Below are 22,374 nucleotides of genomic sequence, written 5' to 3' on the forward strand. Positions count from 1 at the left end.
AGAATTATAAACATGTATACATCGACTGAAATAAATTATACCATGTGCCATGCCATTTGATTGTATATATTAATATTATATTCACTAACGCACATTGTTTGTTAGAAATATTTTTATTTGTGTGTGTTCATGTGGAAAATTAAAGCTGGACATTATTAAGCATTGACTGTTTTTCAATCTATTTTAAACTCTTGGTCTTGCCCCTTTTGTGTTTTTACGCTATTAATAAAACAACAAAAACAATCAAACAACCCCACCAAAATAAAATGATCATGAAAGCCTTTTTTGTTTAACCTCTTCTGTACAGTATGTAGTTCCCTATCCGGCCCAGCGGGCGGCGCTGTAACAAGAGCTGCAAAACGCAGTTAAACAAAAGCAGAAGAAGACGTTAGTTGCGGGAAAACTGAAGCGGATGTTCGCTGTGTTGATAACTTCAAAGTGGAAGAAAACAAGGTAAAAGTGGATTTTTTTTGGTGTATTATTTTGTTTTTTACAACGAGCCAGTGCTATTTCAAAAAACATTGTCTACTCTTTGAGTCACACATTGTTCTGCTGGACTATTCCTGTCGATTGTCTCAATCTCAGAAAGTCAGAAATGCAAGATTATAGTTGTATAGCTAGTTAACCTTCCAAAAACAAGTAATTGCAGCTAACGTAACGTTAGCCAGTCTCATGTTTAGCTACTTCATCTTCTGACGCCATGTCTATGCACATTAATCAATCTTTATAGCGGTACAATATACTTACCGAAAATTACCACTGAATGCTAATTCTGATTTAACTCACATGCTTGCGGTTTGTGACGTTGTGCTGCTTTACAGTGCCACCTAAGGATTCTCTGTGTACACAACATAGTCACAGCTAACAGAGTCTCCCACTAGTTTGCATCGATGAAGTATCTTAGAAACCTGAAGAAAAAATGCATTAATCTCATTAGAAATTATGTCTACACTAAACATGCACAACAGAGCAAGTCGGATTTAATGAGTTTATGAGCATGCGTGTCATAATTCAAGCCACCCTGAACATTACAGCTGGCTATTTGGATGACTATACAATCTATGTACAGTAAATGTGATATGATCAACATTTACATTGTCTTGTTGATGATTAGTAAGCAAATATAACCATAGCAAGAACACCGTAATCCAGTATTTATATATATAATTATTATAATTATTTTTATTTTTTTTGACCTCCTCCGATCCAGTCGATGTCAGTCACACTTGAATGTATATTTTGTTTCTAATATTGTCTGTGTGTTGTTTACAGCCACTGAATGTGGTCTTATTTTTCTTTTTATAGCTTTTAAAAATCGCCATGCAAACCCCGACAACCACCGATGTCAGAAAGGGTATTTCGGTCCTTTGGGAGACCCTGCAGTGTCCCATATGGTGAGTGACATGCTGACCAAGATGTATAATAAGCAATTTCTTCTGCACCTGCACAAGTGTTGGTGAATTATAAGATTAGGTTTGTCATCTTGTTCAACTGTCTTTAATGACTTCATACTTTCTTTCACATGTAGCTTGGATTTAATGACTGCACCTGTTTCTACTAAGTGTGACCATCAGTTTTGCAAGCAAGTGATGTTTGATTACTCCTATTTTTGTCAACTCATATCTAAAACATATGTTTTCCAACCATTCATAAACAATATTTGTGCCCCCTCCTTCCTCCTCCCAGATTTTGTATGATGAAACTTTTGGACACCAAAAACAACAGGGCTGACTGTCCAGTGTGTAAAACCAAAATAACCAAAAGGTTGGATATCCTCAACAAGATGACACTGTTACCGAAATAATTTTTTTATTTATTATCATAAGATGTGTGTATTTTTTAATGTGTTCTTGTACAGGAGCTTGCAGGAGAGTCCTGGGTTTCAGAAACTTGTTGCAGGCTTGCAGGACATGATTCAGGCATATGAACATGACACTGGCACTAACTGTAAGAGTAAATCACAGCCTTCTTAAAATGACTTTGTAAAATGAACTTACATTACATGTTCTAATGGCATCACTTTTTATTGTTTCAGACTTCACTGGAATGTCCCAGCAGGAAGGACAGCTAGGGTAAAAGATTCAAACTTTTAACTGTTTTGAAATAACCTAAAAAAAAGAAAAATGTTTACGAAAAAGAACGCACATCCAGAAGATAAATACTAGGTGCTGGATAGAGGATGTATAAAAAGCGTCCACACACTAGATAATGCTCTCATGAAAATATCTTTTGATTCCTATCAAGTGATGTCTTGAGTGCCAAGCTCTTCTTCAGACAAAGAATATAATGCACACCTTCAAACGCATACAAGGCATGGCATAACACCGAGGCTAATTTATTCAGAATAATAGCTCATCCTGTTCTCTCTTGTATTGTTTTCTCTCTCTCCAGAGTCACAGGGGCTGAAGCTACTAAACATTGTCCCGATAAGTCATTCGGAGATACACCTGACGACATGGAAAATGTTGACAATGATGATCCTTTAAGGTCTCACTCCTCGACTATTGCAGGTAAAATCTTGAGCCCCTGTATGGTGCAAATGAATTGGCAGATTTACCTTTATTTAAAAGGTAGTTGTATTGTTCATTTTGAAGTGTGTTGTCTTCCAAAAGGTTAATTATTGCCCATTTTCTCATTCCTTTTTTAGCTCAGAACGGATTTGCAAAACTGATGGGACTTGAAGACACAAGTCCTATGACGACAGAAATTGAAGGCCTGGACAGTGGACTTGGTGAGGCCCCACCAACTTCCGACAAGAAAATGCACAGCCCTACAGATAATTTGGAAACAGAAATGACAGAAGTTGTGGAAACCTTAACACACAAAACTAGAGGCAAAACAAGATTCCTCAAATTGGAGAAAGCCTCCCTTCCTCCATCATTAATTTCCGACGAGACTGAACACCAACCTTTAAGAAAGTCCTCAAGGAAGAAGCAGAAAAAGGATTTGGAGCCTGACAAGATTTTGGAGGAAAAACAGAAGAAGAGTCTACAGAAAGTTGCTGAGTGGCTCATGAAGGTTCCAACTGAAGGAAGTCTCGAGTTGGATAAACGCAACGAAGACACAGAAGATTCTGACAGCTGTTCCTCTGGTTCAACAATAGATATAAATACACACAACAGGGATGTGAACCCGAAGAGAGAAGAACGTGCTAAAGCTCTTGAAGAGCAGGTGTTTGGTGCTGTCTACAAACGAGAGAGAAGAGGGAACAGGACCATCTCTCCTCCACTTCATGTTTTTAGCAAAACACCAACAACCAAGAAACAAATTATCTCCAAAATAAGGAAGAGGAAGACTCTCACTCCTGTTGATACAAGTGAAAGTGGTATGGAAGAGGAGCAACAAGGGATAGAAGAAGGAAATGACACCAGCAGTGACATTGTCACAAAAGCAAAACAGACGGAGGTTATGGAGGACAATTCTAAAGACAAATATGGGGAAGAGTTGAACAAAATGCCAGAAAGTGACAAAATTGATGACAACGATGATTTTCGCTGTTCCGCGTCTGATATTAGACAGCTACCACACAGAAAGTCAAATAGAGGGACACGTAACGCTCCGCAGCAGGTCGACAGCGATTTGCAAGAGCAAGCTGAGGCAAAGTCAGAGAGTGCTGAGCAAAAGCAAACTGAGAAGAGGAAAAGTAAAAACAAGAGGTCAGAAAAAAGCAAGACTGCTAGAGTGCCAAAACCCCTGGTTCTGGTCGGAGTTACAGATGGAGAAACCAGTCCTAAGGCTAGACCAAGGTCAGAAGTTCAAGTTCACATCGAGAATTACCCGAGCAGCGAAGACCAAGAAATCCCCGTCATGAGAATCACAAGGAGAAGTAGAAGACTTCAACTCTTCGCTGAGGAAGTCCAAGAGGGTCACAAGACAAACTTGAAAGCCAATATAGCTGAAAAAGGCAACAATGTTGCAAAGCAATCTGAGGAAGCTAAAGGTGGAACATTGGACTATAAGGCATCAACTCAGAATGGAAACATGACACGGGTGGCTGAGAGAAATGGATGTATTTTTGATCAAGAGTTAGAAGAAATAGAAAACATGGAGTCTGGCGAGAGAACAACAGAAGATGTTAAAGAGTCCATTGCTGAAGTGCCAAATGTTTCACCGCTGTCTGAAGCTAATGCTGCATGTTATGTGGTCCCAAGCTCCACAAGTCCAGCTACGGCTGTGGTCGAGCCAACACTTGAAAGTGACGACCAAAACAATACTCACCAGACAAAATGTGCCGGAACAGAAGACGAGGAGGATAAGAATGACAGTGAGCTGGACACAGAGCAACTGCTCAAGAGCTTCAAAGCCACTAAAAGAAAATCTTTCCTTCTTGGCGCTCCAAATGTGAAAAGGAGCCGTGGTTTAGACCAAGAAAACCTGCAGGCTGCCGAGGCAGAGGTAAAACAGCGACTTTGTTCTGGTGTTGAATCTAAAAAAAATCTGGTGTACACAAAGGTACCTGAAATCTCCAAGCAAGAGGCATTAAGAGACAATGAAAACTCATCTTGGAGTGATTTTATCTCCCCTTCTAACTCACCCATCCACACAAGAAAGCCAGTCATTGAGAAACCAGATCAAGTGGCGGTAGAAGCCTCAATCCCTGATGACAGTTGTTCAGGTCAAGACAGCGCTGGTGGTACCTGTGTCTCCAGGAATAGTGTCAGTAGTGCCCTCACTCCTAATAAAGTGCAGGATATTGAAAGTACTCATCTTTCTGTTGGGCCTCAAGTGTTAGATTCTGGCCTCTGCTTCAGAGCCGTTGAACATGAGGAGCTAAATGAACCCTCAAAGTGTTCTCAAGTGACAGAGAATCAGCTGGACTGCACCGTGAGGGATGCTGGCCAAGGGAAGGAGATAAGAGACCGCGTTTCGGTGCACAAGTCAGCTGCTAGTGGAACACATTCAGTCAACAGCACTCAGCAGTCTTTAAATGCAGAGTCTTCTTTAACTCCCAATGGCCTTGGACTTCCAGTTGTACAAATTGTCCACGAAGCAACGTCGCACAGCCATGGTAGCGGAGAGCCGAGCTCCCATTCCTCCATCAAGAGCGTGCCCAGGAAGAGGACAAGGGCCAGGAGGCTAGAGTCGTCATTTGAGTCGGACTGCAGTGAAGAGGGATTACCCACTTTGACAGAGATTTTCGGAACATCCGTTCGTCCTCCCGCTATGACAAAGGATCAGGGAGACTCCCGTGAAGATAATAGATGTGAGGGCGCTATAGCTGGTGGAGCGCAACAGTTGAGTCGTCCACCTGCGTGCCCGAGCCCCGACTGCGTTAACTCCAGCCAAGGGTCTGTAGACTTGTTTGGCACGCCAGATGAATGTAAGTTGATTCTCACTAACCCAAATAGCTTAAATGTTTAGCTTTGCAGCCTGCTGAGATTAACCAATACAATAAGTCCTTTCTTTTGGCGCTAACCTTCCATAGAAGTGCTTGCACTGTTGTTCCCCACTTTTCTATTTTGTGTATATTTTGTATAAAAAAATAAACGCAAAGCAAATTGATTATTCCCTCTCTGCAGGTAATGTCCCAGTGAACGACATCGGCGTTTCGTCACAATTCGAAACCTCACAATTTTCAAGCGAAGTCCTTGTAACACAGGTAAATATGATTACGTTCTCAATGACCTTTTTTTTCCTCCATTGTATCCAGTATGGAATGCATCCTGTATCGTAAAATAGCAACAAAGTCAGCGCATGAACAAGCTTTGGTTCTTGATTCTTTTTAAGTCTGTCTAGTTGCTTGTTCAGCCTTACCTGTTAGCATTGTGATGCACTGCCACGTTACGCCCCATAGAGGGCGACCCCGACACTTTCCCAAAACCCAACTGTCAGCCCTGGATGACGGACTATCTCGCTCTGTTAAAAATGTCCCCCTCAGCAGCTTTCTAAATTGCATTTCATTTAGGTTAGAGGAAATGCCGCCTAGAAGATGATTCTTGTTTTCTACCTCATCCATCTTCCAGCGCGTTCCCTTTTATCTGTCGACTGTCTTTGACTGGGAGTGTAAGTTTCACGCCCTGGGGTTTAGCGAGGGCCGAGGATTACACACATTTGAGACTACAGAGGTTTGGTATTATTGTGCTCCGTGTCTGTTTAATCAATACACTTGCACTGTCAACTTAAAGGATGAAATTCAAAGTCTTAGTCCAGTGAATCATTGAAACACACTTCTAAACCGAGGGACCCTGTTCTTTCAAACCAGCACTAGTTGAAAACGCTGTTGTTGCTTGTATCCCTTGTTTTGTGTTCGCCCTTCATTTATCTTAAATATTATATAATCACTTTCTCACTCTCTTATTCTGACATGTGTTTTCCTCACTAAGTGCTATCTGGCTGAAAAAGCACTCATTCTCTTCCAATAATGAATAACTGGGTGAGTGTTGGTCCCTCCTCATAGATTGGCAGATTGCAGCGAGTGGCTTTTATTTTCCTCTTATTCCCCCTGGTTATGTGTTTGAAGTGTATGTCTTGTGTTATTGTAAGATGTTCTACTTCACTTAGTTTGCTCCTCTTTCAGCAAAAGATAGAAATGCAGAAGGAGCTGGTGAGGTTGGAGAAGATGATGGCGCTGGTGTCAGAGGTGCTTCAGGAGAAAGAAGACAGTCCTGCAAAAGAAGTCCCCTCAGAAACAAATCAGAGCAGACAAACCACAGGTGTGCAGATAAAAAATGTAAAATGTTTTCACATAACTGATTTTAAAATATACAATTGGATCAGAGCAAACTTGATATGTAAGGATTATATCATGTCTCAGTTAACCCCAAACCTGTGTCTTTCTTTAGGGTTAGTTTAGTATTAGGTTTGTGCAAATATTGAGAGCTGATTATTGTTTTGTGTCGCCAGACGCAAACTCTAAGAGACTCCTCCCGTGTGACCGGGACACAGGCCAAAGTTCAGACCGGTAAGTCGGGGCTGGCAGACTGGACTTAAAGCACGACTGCATAGACAACTCTAGTTCAACGCAGACATTTTTACTCTCACTGATCATTCCTTCATATTCACGTCTTTTCAGATATATAATGTGTTTCATTATAGTCAATCAGAAATGTATTACTCCGAACTGTTTCATTTCTGTAGGAAATTTGTTTGGCTTTGATTACATTTTTATTATAAATAACACTGAAAAATAGATAAAGAAACATAACAACCCATCATCAACACACCACATTGTGAGCAAGAAAATAAGTACAAACACAGTGCATACAATAATACATTTGTGTGCTTTAGTTGAGCTTCATCTCTGATTCAGAAAAACTAATCTGTGCTGCTGAAACATCATTTATAACCACAGTACCGCGAAAAGTAAACAGTGCTTTTATTTATTATTTTGTGTCAAACATGAAAACTTGCCTCCCAACATTAAGTCAATGTTTGTCCAAGGAGATGATGATATAACAGCCAGATAAATTTGAAACCACATAGTAATCGTCGTCATTTCTAGAGGTTGGCAATTCTCTGTATTCATCTGTCTGATAATACGGTCTTTGAAAATGACGGGGAGATTTGTCATAATTTGGGGTCCTTCTGGTCCTATCACGGGCTTCATTTTTGTATTTGAGGTTGTTATCAGTGCCTACAAAGTATATGCAAGTTTAAAACAATAGTTTGACATTCTGGGAAATACACTTCATTTCCTGGCAGAGTGTAAGATGGAAAGATCTATAACAGCCTCATATCCATCTGTCCTTTTATATATGAAGCTACAGCCAGTTAGTTTTTGGTCACATGGTCAGCTAAATGATCAGCAGAGACAATCCTTAAAGTCAAACCTGACTTTGATAACCAACCTAATTAAATATAATCTGCACCAGTGTGTTGTATTTCTTTTCTCAAAGGATTGGATACATTGTTAATATATTTAAAATTGAGCCATATTTCAATGCCACAACATTAAGCAGAACAATAACTGGGGCAAGTGGCATGTAATTGGCCTCTTTGAATCTGTAACGTGTGTGTCTATGTGTCTGTGCGTGCGTGCGTGTTGCTAGTCTGGTTCTCAGAGGGTGATGTGTCTCTAGAGGACAGGCGGATAATCTCACTAATGAACCCAGAATCTGTTTATGCTGTGGAGAATAAAAAAAGTCATTACTGGCTGCATCTTATATGTCATTTAGAGCACTTAGAGGGAAACGTGTGTTGCCACAGTAATTTATCTCTCCCGCTTGACTGCTCCCCTACCAGCCTCTCGCCTTGCAGGGTTCTAAGTGCTGTCCTCCAGGCGAGAGACAGGGAGAGATGGAAAAATACGGCAGATGAAAACGATGAGGGCTTTAGCTGCACAAGTTCTAAATTACAAAGTAAATACTCCATGAGCGCACTGGTGAAATTAGAAAGAATGGTTGGCACTGGAGTATATGACAAGTTTTCAATGAGCCATTATCACTTTGGTGCAGGTAATTGAAATGCAGCCAGTAGCCAGTATTTGCGTAAAGAAATAAAGCCAAAAGAAAACAAAGGAAGGGAACTTCCAAAACTTTGTTTGCATGCATTATAAAATGTATTGTAATATACATATAACTGGATTGGAGTTTCTGATCCTACATTTGCATCTTTCTACCTAATATAACTGCCTAGTCCAGTCAGAAAGTGAGAGGACATTGTTTTTTATTGTTTTGGCTCTAATCCATCATATGTGATTAGAAATGAAACGATGGCTATACGTTTATTTTGATGCTGTTCAGCTTTAGGGAACACAATCCACTTATTTTAGGATAATGCAAGCAGGACTTTCTACGTGTGCACAGCACAACAGGAAACTCCTACTACATGATATGTTCTTGAAATGGTTGCAGTTTAGTTCAGTTTAAGCACATAGACTACTTACTTAAATTGAGGAAAAGGTTTGGGTTAAAATAAGTGTTAATCCCAGAGGTTATCTCAAGAGAGGTGTCAGATAGATACTTAGACACTCTAATAACAACCCTTTACACAGACAACCCAGGGTTTTCTTTTTTCTGTCAAATAGTGTGATATTATGAATCAGCTCAGTCACTTGAAATGAATCAAAGTGCTCACAAGCTTCCCTCACTGAAGAAGAGAATGAAGGCAGAACGGCTCCTGAAAGAAGCAACAAGTCAGTAAAGCTTCAGTCAGTCAGTATTTGTATAAGATTTTGGAACGAAGACTTTAGACAATCATTGACTGCCAAGGATTTGTATCCAAATATTTACTTTATTTTAGCATATGTTACTTTCAACTTTCTCTGCCCTAAAACTGTGAGCCATTAAATTTCTGTTCATACACTGTGGATGCAAACAACTTTATATTAAAGACGAGTCGGCTTTTTAACCATATAATGATGGTTTTATTTCAAATATTATCAACAGTGTGTCACTGTACCCAATTCTTCCTAACTTCACAGTATCCTTTGTGAGCCTGCATTCAAAGATATGTTTGACCTGACCATTAAGTAACCTATGCCCTTTCATTTCTTGGGTTCTAGTTGTGTTTTGTAGTGCTGTCTATTGTGCTGTGTTATAACCATAAAGAGAGGAGTCTGTCTGTAGTTGCGGCAATATTTGGATTGGCTTTGGTCTGACGTCCTTCACTTCCAGCATGCAACAAAATACCAATAAATTCAAATCTAGTTTTCAGACAAAAAGGGCATAGCTGAATATAGAAAAATAAGCCTTGATCTTCCATATGCCAGCTAGACTACGCTGTCTCATTAATGTACATGTCTGTTCTGCAGGGAAGCTGCTCCAGAAGTAGAGCGAGAGTCCAGCACAAGACCGTCAGCGCATGGCAGCAGAGCGGAGATGGGTAAGATTAGATTAGATTAGATTAGATATTAGATTAGATATGTACATCTTCTTCATCCCCAGGGAAATTTCTTAGAAGCAGCAGCAAACATGTTTACAATATATACAATCAAATAAAAATGGTTACTGGTGAAGTGTTGAAGTAATTATTATTGTGTGTGTGTGTGTGTGTGTGTGTGTGTGTATATATATATATATATATATATATATATATATATATATATATATATATATATATATATATATATATATTCAACTTTTGATTCTTTAAGTGTGACTATAGATGTCTTTATGGTAACTGCCATTTGGAGATAGTAGCTCTTTATTGCTTCTCAAAATGTTTTAGCACGCCAGCACGGTTTGGACTGAGTTCAACCAAGTTTATGTGAAGTGTCGTTTGACAAAAATGTGTTTGTATAAAGATACCCGAGATAAAAAGAATTGGGTCTGATTAGTCTTAAATTGTTGCTGACGTTTGTTTTTCTCTCACACTCAGGGCCGGGCGTTAAAGGCACCGGAGCCTCCAAGACGCCCTCGAGTTCAGCTGCCAAAACATTAAAAAACAGCGCTTCAGTAGTAGACGGGAAAGAAGACAAAGAAAATAATACTCCTCCGAGAGATGGGAGGAAAACTAAGATTGTGTTGGTGTCGTCTGGATTAGACCCTAATGAACAGGTGCCCATTCAGCTATTCAATCAATAAATGAGTCTATTTAGTGCTCGCCATCGCAGGATACTCTAACCACTGCTGTCGTGTTTCTACAGCTACTCGTCAAAAGGTTTTCCAAGCGAGTTGGTGCCCGTGTGGTTTCTAAGGTAACCCCGGAGGTGACCCACATCATAATGCACACAGGTAAGAATGCTTACAAGCAGGCAGCGTTAATATATACAGGAGCCTCTTTTACACACGTTCCCCGTGAATTACTGGCTTGTGATTTTCACTTTTCACACATGCACTACATTTAGGAACATTTAGGAATAGTTGGGGCAAGGGGACAGTCCGGCAGATGGTAATGCAACAGCATCCAGGTTCAAATAGGTCATCAGCGTCTTCCGTCAGACGGACGTCACTCATCCTGCGATGATTCATTCAGTTCTTTCCCTGAAATGTAACTCGTTTTTTGTGGTGGGAAATTGGCGCCGCACATTACCCTGAATATCGATCCCTGCTCCCATTAACACATGACCCCATGCAGGAAATGTTATTGAACATTTCAGGAATAAACTGCATTTGTGAAAGGGACTTATGACAACATTGTTCCTTTTACTTAACTGTAACGATTGTGAGTTAATTGCACACACACACAAGAGAAATTAAAGCTGCTTTTGGAAAATCCACTTTACATTCTTTCCAGGTCCCGTTTTTCAATATTTTCTTTTTATATGTAGTTACAGCTGGTTTTGTGTGAATTGTCTAAGCACTCCTTAAAGATAAGTGTTCTGTTTCTCCTTCGCCCACGCACTTTCTCCTCCATTCATCTGCTTGTTGCTAATTACCCTCTCTGATAGATTATTTTTAATTCCAGAGTTCGCTGTCTCCAAAGCACCACATTAACTGTCACTGTTTAAGAAGCCTTATTTTAATGGCAACTGTTTCGTGGGGAACCAAAAAGGGGGAACGCTGGGACCCTTAATCTTTATAGTTAAAGGTTGGAAAGGAGCAGGAGGCGTCCCCTTCTAACCATTAGCATAAAAAGATAATCATTTGAAATGAAGTCATGTTTTAGGCGCATCAATAACAAGCACTTAACTCTTGCATGGAATGCAAATCAATGGATAATCACTATATTTCTTGGATGACGAATAACCCCTGACCCCGCTGACAACCATGGTTTGTCCCTTTTGAAGATATTCTCTGTTTTAGAGGGTGCACAATCCTAAACTGTCGATGCAATTTAAAAGAGCTGTTTGTTTATTGTTCTCTATAATGCATTTACATCAAGATTTACATAAGTCATTACAAGTTTAGTAAGTTAAATGTAATTTCTAGGGAAGAGTGGGAAATAATTTTATATATATATATATATATATATATATATATATATATATATATATGTGTGTATATATATACTGTATATTGTACCCTGTTTTGCATCAATTTGAATCTTTCAGCGTTGTCTCTTAAGACATGGAGGTATTTGTTTCTATGCATTATTAGTTTCTCATGTGTTCATTCTGTAATGACAACCATTGAGACAATTTTACCTGAACATTACATTAAACGTGTCAAATGAAGGTGTGTTAATGTGTGCACATGTCGTCTGTTCACACTTCTGTTTCTTGTCTTATCTGCCAGATGAACAACTGGTATGTGAGCGCACACTGAAGTACTTCCTTGGCATCGCAGGCAGGAAGTGGGTGGTGAGCTTCCAGTGTAAGTCCTGGTTTAGTTTTATTGTCAAGCTCTCAAGATCAGTGATGCGTTTACAATAATTTTGCTAAATACAAAACAGCATGATGTTGAGGGATAGGCTGGAATAAAAAAGGAGTGTTGCATAATACAGTCGCCACCAGAATAGTGTTTGTGTTCCAGACAAAAAGCTCAAAGTTGGGTTTTTTTCTCCTCTCCGCAGGGATTTCAGAGTGCTTCAGACAAAAGGAACTCCTAGATGAGGTATGTTTGTCTGCGTGCCCCTCCAGTTTGTGCAACGGTGACTTCCTGTTATCTCTGTATATCTCAATGTCGAATTAAGGCTACGTGATGAATCTCTCCGTGTGGTTCCTTGTGATACCTCATAGATTATTTGTCATCCACTTGCATTAGTAATCTCTCCATCTGTTTTTCTGTGCTAGGCAAGTATAAATCTTTGCCACAAGCTTTGTTTAGCATCTCCATCAATTTAAAACTATTTCTTCTCCGTCCAGGCCAGTTCATAAGCCTTTTTATGCATCATATAGTGGATGTAGTAAATAATTACTTCACTACTGTGAGGGAGGTTAATGTACTGACGGTATTTGTCTTTGATTTCTAACAGAGTGCCTTTGAAGTGAGAGGTGACGTGGTGAATGGACCCAACCACCAGGGCCCCATGAGAGCCCGTACTAGTGAAGACAATAACGTAAGCACCTTACAGACCAAACAGATTGGCTATTATACTGTGTTATTATATCTAAACAGCCCCCGAAGGGGAAAGCTAAAATCAGTCCCCAAGAAATCACAGATGCTGTGTGACACATTTTTTTCACCTGCAGCTGTGTTATGATCTTACTTTACACACTAATAGATACAGGCACATTCAAATAAATAAAATAATAATTTTGCTATCTTAAGTATTTCTCTATATCATAAAATATTATTGACTAATTTTCCAACAATCACAACTTAAGTTAAATTAATTTTATGAAAAACTCAAAAGCTAATATGCTTCATCAAGACTGTGGGTGTGGTTTGATGGAAACTTAAGCAAACAGCCTCACAACTGTCATTACATTTGATTCAAATGTTGATAAACGGCGTACTAATCCAATCAGCAAACCTTTAAACAATAATGTGGTTTTCCAAACTACAAGATAACGAAATACGCTCATTGGCATTCATTAAATAAGTTCCCGTATATCGGTAGTTTGATTTAAAAACAAAATGTAATTAACAAGTTATAATAACAATGAAATGTGGTACAAACCCCTTTCTTTCGCACCATATAAATGCAGCTAAGGCTTTTATCAGAATGACATCATTTAAAATTGACTTTGTCTACACAATTAGCATCAGTCCATTCTATCAGCAGACTATAAACTATAGATATAGATCTGATGCAAGTTAGCCAAACACACTAACCCCTCAACACCGGAAACATGGCAACCAAAGTAATTTGTGCTCCTAAAGAAGTGACTGATTTAAAACCGGTTGATTTTCAGAGAGAAAGAAAAAAATGAACAACATCCTTGTTTGTTTGTGAAACCACTATGTCCAACCTCAAGGAGCAGTCTAATTATATAAAGAAAATCAAATAGAGTGTCCCAATAACAAACGGCACTTGAACCTGTTTCTTCCTATTGCACCAGCCTCTTAGCTCAGGCCCTGTTGTAAAAGCTAATGGTAAATTTCCTCTTAGTGTGTAGCCAGCAGGACCGGTTCTGTTGCCACTGAGGGGGAAAATTAGAAATGGCTAGATGTCATGTTGGCCGTATCGCTGCCTTTGAAGAACTTCCGCTAATTGAATTAGCTAGTGATTTCAGGCTTATTTAAGTGGCTTCAACGCAGCGCCGGCACTCTGATGGAGCCGGACAGATTGTCCCGTTCATACTCTCTTTCGGTCACCTGCACTACTGTGACAAACAGACCGACACATGAAATGCAGTGCCAGGACTCTGAGTCTGTCTGGAAATCAGCCAAAGAAACAAGTCTATATGTTTATAAATATATATATATATATATATGTGTGTGTGTGTATGTGTAGGGTTTGTGAGTTATCACAACACACACACTAATACCTCCTGAAGGACATTAGGTGTTGTCTAAATTAAAAATCTGTAACAGAAACACTTTTTAATCTCACCAAGCCCCTCGGGCTAATGATTATTGGGGACGGGCAGGGAGGTGTGAAAAATTAGTATTTCTCTCGACAGCAGCTTGGCCCTTTTTTATTTTCTTCACTTCCATCCAGACACACACTGTATATGAGGCTGGGATGTGAGTAGCACAGTTGCTTTCTGTAGTTACAATGGTTCAAGGAAGCAATTTTACTTTTACCATTTCAAGTTTATTGACCCAGAGTGCAATAAAACAATGTGCCCCCGGTGTCGGTCAGGCCGTTGTTGTTTATATGCTTAAAGTGGGATATTACCTTGCTGAAGAGGCCTCTGTTTGCTCTTTTCCGTTCAATGTATCCCTGAATTTACAGTGTTACAGCATAAGCAAAAAATGAAGGTCATGGTTTTGAATGTTTGCACAATAAGTGAGGAATAGCTGTTATAGATTTGCGAGATATGCGCGGTGAAGTGTTTGAGCTCTACCAGTGTACCCCTTCAGGTGAGGAATTCAGAAACATACACAGCTGTGTTTGTTACAGCTGTTCACAACCAGTAATATTGAACACTGTCCAAAGATTAAATACCCTGAATAAATGTCCTCTTTTGCTTGACTATAGACATTTTGCAGAAAATGTTGCAGTCATCTCACAGATCATTTTTTTATTCTCACTTTGTCCTCTTTTTCCTTTTAGTTGCTCATGAAGAGCTACACGATTTGCTTCCAAGGGCCTTTTACAGACATGACAACAGGTGAGTCACATCGGCAGCATGACATGTCCACGTTTTCTGTGAGGCCGAAACACAATCAGGCAATCGCTGAAAAATGTAACACATTTAACGATTTTTATCATGACAACGTTTCGAAAGTGTCAGGCCAAATCGAAAGGGTAAAACTATTACAGCATCATAACTGTAGTAGAGTCCAATCATTAGAACAAAAATGTCCCTGTTATTTTTGCTGCCTACTCTTCCTCGAGGCAGTATTAGTAGACTTGTTTTATTGAAGAAAAGCCACTTGTTGTTCCTTTATAATAAAGTATATCTTGCCTTATCTCATGAGTCAACGTACGGGTACATTCTACAATTTTCATTTGTTAGAAAATAGCACAGGAAATCTTTGCAGAACTATTATTCCCAAAACCCACATTCCACTTGGGCATTACTGGCTCACACAGTGAAGCCGTCACCTATGGTGAAGATATGGATCTCATTAACGATGTTCGTCTTTATATGTTTAGTAAAGAGGTTTCTTGCAGTGAGTTGATTTAGTGATTATTGTTATTTTTGTTTCTGTTTCACATATCTGGCAGATATATGAAACACCTGCATTTCATCCACGTGTCTGAAGTTTCACCGGACATAGAACTACCATTTCTTTATATTATATACTGTTTGTAATGAGAGACTAGCTAAGATTGTTAGTCTTAGATATAGTCAGATATATTGTACAATACCTTTCATACACTTTATGGACATCTCTAATTACTTGTATTTGTTGCACAATCTTCTTTTTTTTTCTGGCTAAGAAACACAGCACTCAAACGCCACATGAATTGCAGCACCTCGATAATGTGTGATTTTACACATTAATTTACATATGCTTTCAAAGAAAAGGCTGCAAAAAGCTGGGTGTTTTTTCATGGACTCGTTGCCTTTTTCAGCTGCCGTCATGCTGTTTGCACTGTTCGGTGTTCTCAATCAGAAATTGCTTTGCTCAACCGCACTTATTCAGTTTTATTGATGTCTGTTTCCTGCAGGACTGTGATAGACAGACACCCGCTTTGCTTTCAAAGAGAAGGGGAACAAATAGCGATAAAAGGAAAAGTTATAGCGGCTCACGGAGGTTTTGACTGACGCAGCTTGAAACTTGCTGTCTTTTAACCCAAGCTGTCATTTGTGGCGCCGGAGAACAATGACAAGTGTTTCCAGAGTGTGGGTGGATTGAATACACACTTTTTTAGTGAGTGAGACATTTTTGGTATCGTGTTGTCATATTGCACTGTGTGGGTTTCTATGGTGGCAGTTAGCTGCCTGGAATCTTTTTATTAAAATAAAGTAGAAACGAGCCTTAAGTTGTGGCCAAAGTACCTTTTGCTGTTCTCATCTTCTAAAATGTATGTAAATATCCTGGTCTGTCTATTTTTGGTCAGAATGATTTAAAGCGTTAATGACCTCCAAGTTTAAGGTAGAGAGGAGTTTGGTTGCCCTTCATACAAAGTATGCTTGCTTTACCCTTCCAACATGAGTGAATGGACAGATAGATCATGGGTGAAGGTCTCAGGGGGCCTACAAGGCAGCATTCCTTGGCTTCCTTCTGGGGCTCTTAAAGTGCTCCTGCAGCATCCTCCTGCTGAATCGATGAAGCTTTGCTAATGGACCGACATCTGCTAGCTAGCGCGTGGCGTTTAAAGACTTTCTTCTACATGGCACAGACATGATGATGGAGTCTGTTTTCTTCAGCCCAAAAGGTTTTCATCCATTATTGAATTGATTGCTTATGTACGTTGAGTGATGAGGTTCCGATGAGTGTTCTCATGTTAAAGGGAACAAACAATGGAAGCTGTTCAGGTTGTATGAAATGTTTTTTTGCCACATATGAAGCTTTAAATGTCTGTCATATTATACGGCGTCATCAACCCAAAAAAAGTCCTCAAACTAAATTCATTAATTTTAGTAAAGTTATTCATCGAGGAGCAAAAAATATAATTGTATCACACGGCCTGGAAACGATCCTACGTTTGAATCTGATTCTACAAATAGTTTAATGATATAAATATTATTAATGAGTGCAGCCTTTTATCGTTCTTTATCTGCAACTGTTCAGAAATACTGGGTTTTAAACAGAATTCATTGACGTGCAAAAAACTAACCAAAAAAAAAAGCTGAGCAGCATTCTGCAATTCTGATTTGGTACTCAATGTCCACATTATGAATGAAGCTCCAAAATACCCAGAACATTCCTAGAAGCTGTTGATCTTGATGCCTGTGTGTGTTTTTTCATTTGTGTTTGACGTCTGATATATATTGTAATATCAACCCCTTTTTTTTTTATCTAAAGCAAGTTAAAGGTGTGTTGACAGATTGAGTGAGATATTGATTTGAGTGGAGACTTGGGTATTGATCTGTTTTCCGTCTTGCCGATCAAAGGAAGTCTCAGCTTGAAATGATTCTGCTCGCTCTGTATCTTTTCTGGGTTTTTAAAGGTGGTGTAGAGAGAATACCATGTTGGTGTGACCAATATACCTTTTATCAAACTTGGTTTAACCAAACAGTCCGAATGTAAAGCCAACTTTGTGTGTCTGTGTTTTATTATAGATGAAATGGAGTGGATGGTGGAGCTCTGTGGAGGCACTGTAGTCAAAGATCCACTTCTCCTCGACAGTAAACGGGTAAGAGAGTCACTTATTAGGCCTTCATGTTGGGCAGTATCATTTTCATAAATGCTGAAAAGTATAAAAAGGAGACCTGTGACTTATAAAAGCAATATAATTATATAATTTTAGTCCGTTTTAATCAAACTGGCGCGGACCAGAACAACTGGTCCAAGTGCTCACGGGCCGTTTCCAAGTCAACCCTCGAGCGGTTCGAATGCAGTGAGACTAAATAGAAAATTAACCAAAAGTAGCATTTTACTCTAATTAGGACTAGCCAAACGGACTGAGGCTTGTGAAAGCTCCTTCAGGAAACTATAAACTGCAGGGACTAAGTGTCAGTCAGTGAAGTGCATGCCCCTGAACTATTCTTTGAATCCCAAAGCTGTAGCTTTTAATAATGTCTATTATTTTCCTCTTGGGTTTGATTTATTTAATCTGTCTTTTAAATTCTTCATGATTAATGTGTCACAATATTTATAACAAAGATTGACTAATGCTGAAATCCCCCCCACATCCAATAACCGCTACATCCATATCAACCAGCAAGTTTCAGCCAAGATATTACATGTTGCTAATACATAATCTGGCAGGTGTGAAAATAGGATTTATTTCCAATTGGTCTGCCTTTTTAAATATATACCTTCTACTTGTTGCTAATTTGTAATTCTAAATTAGGGATCATTTCTTTCGTTTTGTTATGCAGATCTCCCATCAGCTGGTGATTGTACAGTCTGGATCAGAGTCGTCGTCCACATACAGCAGTGAGTCTAAAGTTACATTTTTATCTTCTACTTTCATAATGTATCATAGTAATTCTCAGTCAATCTCTCTTTCATTCTCTCGCACACACACACACACACACACACACACACACACACACACTCGTACAGAGTTCATAAAGATAGAGATTAGACTGACCGCAGCAGCTGGAGCTGATTGCTTCACCTCGGGTTTTAAGAGTCAGACAGGAATTGTGTGTGATAACCAGTCTATTTGTATCGTGTGTGTATCATTAAACCTTGATATATTCTAATTGTTTTCTCATTAAGGCCTTAACGTTTTCAATCGGCCGTTAGCCGTTAGCTGCTATGCCGCTAGCATACGTCAAGCAAGTTTAGAGAGAAAGTTAGTCAGTATTGAGAAGACATGTTGTCAATGCAAAGACCATTTTCAGCTGAAGTCTTTTGTTTTCCTTTGTTTGTACACTTGAAATGAACAACAAATAAACCAAGCGGAGGCTGGTCTAATTGATTCAGGCAAGTAATAGGATTTATTGAGAACCTGCTCGACCAAGCAGGAGTGTTCAAGTGTCCTTTTAAGAAAAGGAGGGGATGCGAATGGCAAATTCTAACTAGCCAACTAAGTCAGCTACATGCAGTTTGGTCCCTTAAAAGGTTAGTTGTGCTTTTTGACATAAAACAAACATTTAACTTAAGATTTGACATGCCATGAGGACAAGTAAAAGGATGGCTTGGAATAGGAGTGTGTTGCCGCCTGTGGCTCAGTGGTAGAGCAGAGTTGTCCTTCATTCAGAGGATCGGTTTGATCCCCGGCTCCACTCCATGTCAATGTGACCTTGGTCAAGACACAAATTGCTCTTGTTGCCATGCGTATGAATGGTTAGATAGAGGCAGGTGGCACCGTGCATGGTAGCCCCTGTCATGAGTGTATGAATGGGTGAATGATGGCATGTCGTGTTAAAGTGGTCAGAAGACCAGGAAAGCGCTATATAAGTACAGTCCATTTGCCAATCACCTATCACAGCTCGCTAGCCAATGCTAGCCAGCCAACATTGCCAGGCTGTCTTCATTAGGTTGTAAATGCTGATACCTAATATGCTCTTGTCTCGTAGAAAAAAAAGAAGTTATTGTCATATTTCTTACTTCTTAATTTTTTTTTACCATTAGCAACAACGTCTTTTGACAACATTGGAGAAAGATGAAACTCCAGGCTGAAATTGTAATGATTAATTTTTCTAAACTGATCTAACTCACTTAAATAAATACATTATGTACCTGTTTGTCAGCATAACCACATGATAACTTATTTATTGAATTTTTTTCTGGTGTGTTTAAAAAGAAAAATCCAATGCAAACATGGTGGTCCTCATATTCACCTCATATTTAGAAAAGGCTAAGGGCAAGGCAGTAAATATGTGAATACATAATAAGGAAACTAAATATAATTGTTCAAGATTAGTGGCTGGTTAAAAATAGTTTGAGGTCAGTTTTCTTATCTGAATACGCTGCAGTTAATGGAAGTTCCCCATAAGCATAGACATTCTGGCTGGTGTGCATGTCTGAGTGCCTCTCTGTCCATTAGTACATGGATTTGGCTGCATTTTGTGGCTGTGTGAGGACCAGTTGGAAAGTAACAGAACGGTGAAATTGCAGACGCTGCTGAAATGAGACAGGTTGCCATTCCCAACAAGAGAGAGGGCACAGTGTCTTGCCAGGAAAGGGAGTGTGAAGGAAGCTAGGCAGCAGAGAAATGGCCAAGAGAAAATGTCATGTCGGAGCTGGGGGAAAATGTCGAAACAAGTTGGCTACAAAAGAAAGCCGCTTCCGTGGCACGGGGCGAGTTGACAGTTTGAAACGGAGAGGGGGCAAATGGCTCTTGTTCCCTGTCCTCCCTCCTCCTGGCATCCTAATTTGCACTGCTGCATATTTAATGCAGCTTTCCCTCTTCCACGTCCTCTGGCAGTCAGAGCCCAGGTAATCGAGTAGCCATCACCCTCCCCTCTATCCCCCTTTATTCTCATCTTCTGCACCATTGATTGGAATCACACAAATCTCTCTTCCTCTCTACCATCTTCTGATGTCATAGAAATGTGTGAATATATATATATATATATATATATATATATATATATATATACACAAGACATATTCTGGACATTTCAGTTCAGGTTATGTCTGAAATGTAGTTAAATTGATTGAATAAGCAGTTGTTGGTACATTATAATGTATATGTATTTATAGATTTATGTAAAAGTTTAAGTTTAAAAGTTAGTGTAATGTAATTTTCATACAAAAAGCAAAAGAAAACTTAAGTGACCGAAATGTAGGCCTACACTAAACAAAAAATATTAAATAATGATGTAAATAATAATACCAATAAAAATGAAACGCACAAATCTATCAAAATAAACAAAGTAATGCAACATTGATTAACTAATACAAAATCATGAAAACGCAAACAAAAACTGCTAATTTAGACACCATTGAGATTAGTTAAACACCATGGATTAAATGTATATTTTTTTTATTTGAAATGCATGCTCTTAATTAGCAGGTTATGGTTTAATATCTGTGTGTACTTCTTCCAAATGTAATGGTGTTCCTTTTTGAAGACTTACCTCAGAACCCTCTCCTCAACAGGTCTCTCTGGACGTGCAACAGTCGTGACACGTGGTTGGCTGTTGGATTCAGTGGCGACCTACACCCTCCAACACCACAACAAGTGCACAACATGAGCTGAAGATCCAAGTGCACCGACAGCCATGACCCGTTTTACAACTTCTGTTTTTTAATGTCCAACACTATATCTAAACTGTCATCCATCTGTTTTCTTTACAAAGCGCTTTGTATTGTGTTTGCATGACAGGAGGATGATGATGATGTATATAAAGTGTAATCGACAGAAGATCTTAACTGAGTCTTTTCTTCTTTTCCATCACACAGGAACTAGTGCACACTTATCTATCAGTGCAACTCACAATAATACTGTATATCTATTATAAAATCGAATGTAGCACATCTGGACATAGCAGACAAGCTTTATTGTGGACTGACTAATATTCTTGGAAGAAAAGTGTTGTTTCAGGTGACTAATTATTTAAAATATATCACTGTATTCAGTCAAAAATGGATGAAATTGTATGATTTAATGAAATATGAGCAGCTGTCGGACCAAGCTATGGAAATGCTAAACTCGAAGTGCAATAGACCCTCTCACCACGCCCAGTGACATCCATTGGGGTTACAGAAAGAACAGTTTACAGTATTTAGTACTTATATGTCTCTTGTCAGATCTAATGTATTTTAGTGAGCTCTTGACATCCCTGTTCTCCAGAGGTTCCACTGCTGTTTCATGGCTGCTGTTTGCAAAGCCCTGGTGTATTCTTGCTTTCTGGCGGAAAGCCTGTAGCCTTCCTGAACAAGGCTTGTATGCAACATATTCTGTGCACGGTTTTCTTTAATTATTGAACCGCCGTTGTGAGGGGATAGAATAAGAGAGAAGAGATTTGCAGGTTTGAGCCGTCTGTGTGTGCAGTGTACATGCTTTCAAGCTCACCAGCTGTAGTGTTTATGTGCAGTAGTTTTTAGGTGAAAGGTCTGACAGTTATAATTTACATAGTTTTACTTTGTTAAAATACATTGAACGCCTTCTTCCTGGATGGAATGTGATGGTGCTAAAATAAGGGCTTCAAATCCTGATTATGTTCACTATCCCGATGATTAGTTACATAATCTGCTGATTTATTTTCTTGCTTGAGTAGTCATTTGGTCAATAATATGTCTGCAATGTGCTTTTTTTTTTTATTTATTTTTTATTGTCCTTCAACAACCTACAATCCTTGCTGTCACATACAATAAACATAGGCAGTAAATCAAAAATAATATAATATTGGTAATTTTATGTTTTAGTTTCATAGATTGTGTAACCATTCTCAAAGCATCTTGTTAGCAAAATGTGTGAAATTATTAATATTATGTTATTATTATATTTAGTTAATTAAATATATATATATTTAATTAATTAATT

At 39.0% G+C, this 22,374-nt stretch overlaps 1 protein-coding gene across 2 annotated transcripts; it reads left to right on the forward strand.

Moving 5' to 3' along the window:
* Positions 1 to 325: 325 nt before the first annotated feature.
* On the forward strand, positions 326 to 21,260 carry LOC117748519. 2 transcript variants are annotated; one of them, XM_034558350.1, is made up of 21 exons: positions 326 to 453; positions 1,306 to 1,394; positions 1,529 to 1,582; positions 1,687 to 1,764; positions 1,859 to 1,947; positions 2,036 to 2,072; positions 2,392 to 2,510; positions 2,648 to 5,320; positions 5,520 to 5,599; positions 6,518 to 6,653; positions 6,844 to 6,901; positions 9,692 to 9,762; positions 10,258 to 10,436; positions 10,526 to 10,613; positions 12,057 to 12,134; positions 12,334 to 12,374; positions 12,736 to 12,819; positions 14,926 to 14,983; positions 17,549 to 17,622; positions 18,311 to 18,368; positions 20,988 to 21,260. In XM_034558350.1, the coding sequence occupies exons 2-21, from the start codon at positions 1,321 to 1,323 to the stop codon at positions 21,080 to 21,082; spliced, it is 4,224 nt and encodes a 1,407-aa protein (XP_034414241.1). In that variant the 5' UTR covers positions 326 to 453; positions 1,306 to 1,320; the 3' UTR covers positions 21,083 to 21,260. The 2 variants fall into 2 exon arrangements, with proteins under 2 accessions (XP_034414241.1, XP_034414243.1); XM_034558352.1 differs by having other exon boundaries at positions 333 to 453; positions 1,273 to 1,394.
* Positions 21,261 to 22,374: the final 1,114 nt, after the last annotated feature.

Source organism: Cyclopterus lumpus, chromosome 19 (genome assembly GCF_009769545.1).
Source record: "Cyclopterus lumpus isolate fCycLum1 chromosome 19, fCycLum1.pri, whole genome shotgun sequence".
Classification (NCBI taxonomy): domain Eukaryota; kingdom Metazoa; phylum Chordata; class Actinopteri; order Perciformes; family Cyclopteridae; genus Cyclopterus; species Cyclopterus lumpus.

What these genes read in the sequence shown, in the direction of transcription:
- LOC117748519 (XM_034558350.1), top strand. Translation starts at nt 1,321, where the DNA reads ATGCAAACCCCGACAACCACCGATGTCAGAAAGGGTATTTCGGTCCTT. An exon ending in AAAACCAAAATAACCAAAAG is followed by an intron (nt 1,765 to 1,858) that starts GTTGGATATCCT and finishes GTTCTTGTACAG; the next exon opens with GAGCTTGCAGGAGAGTCCTG. An exon ending in GCGAAGTCCTTGTAACACAG is followed by an intron (nt 5,600 to 6,517) that starts GTAAATATGATT and finishes CTCCTCTTTCAG; the next exon opens with CAAAAGATAGAAATGCAGAA.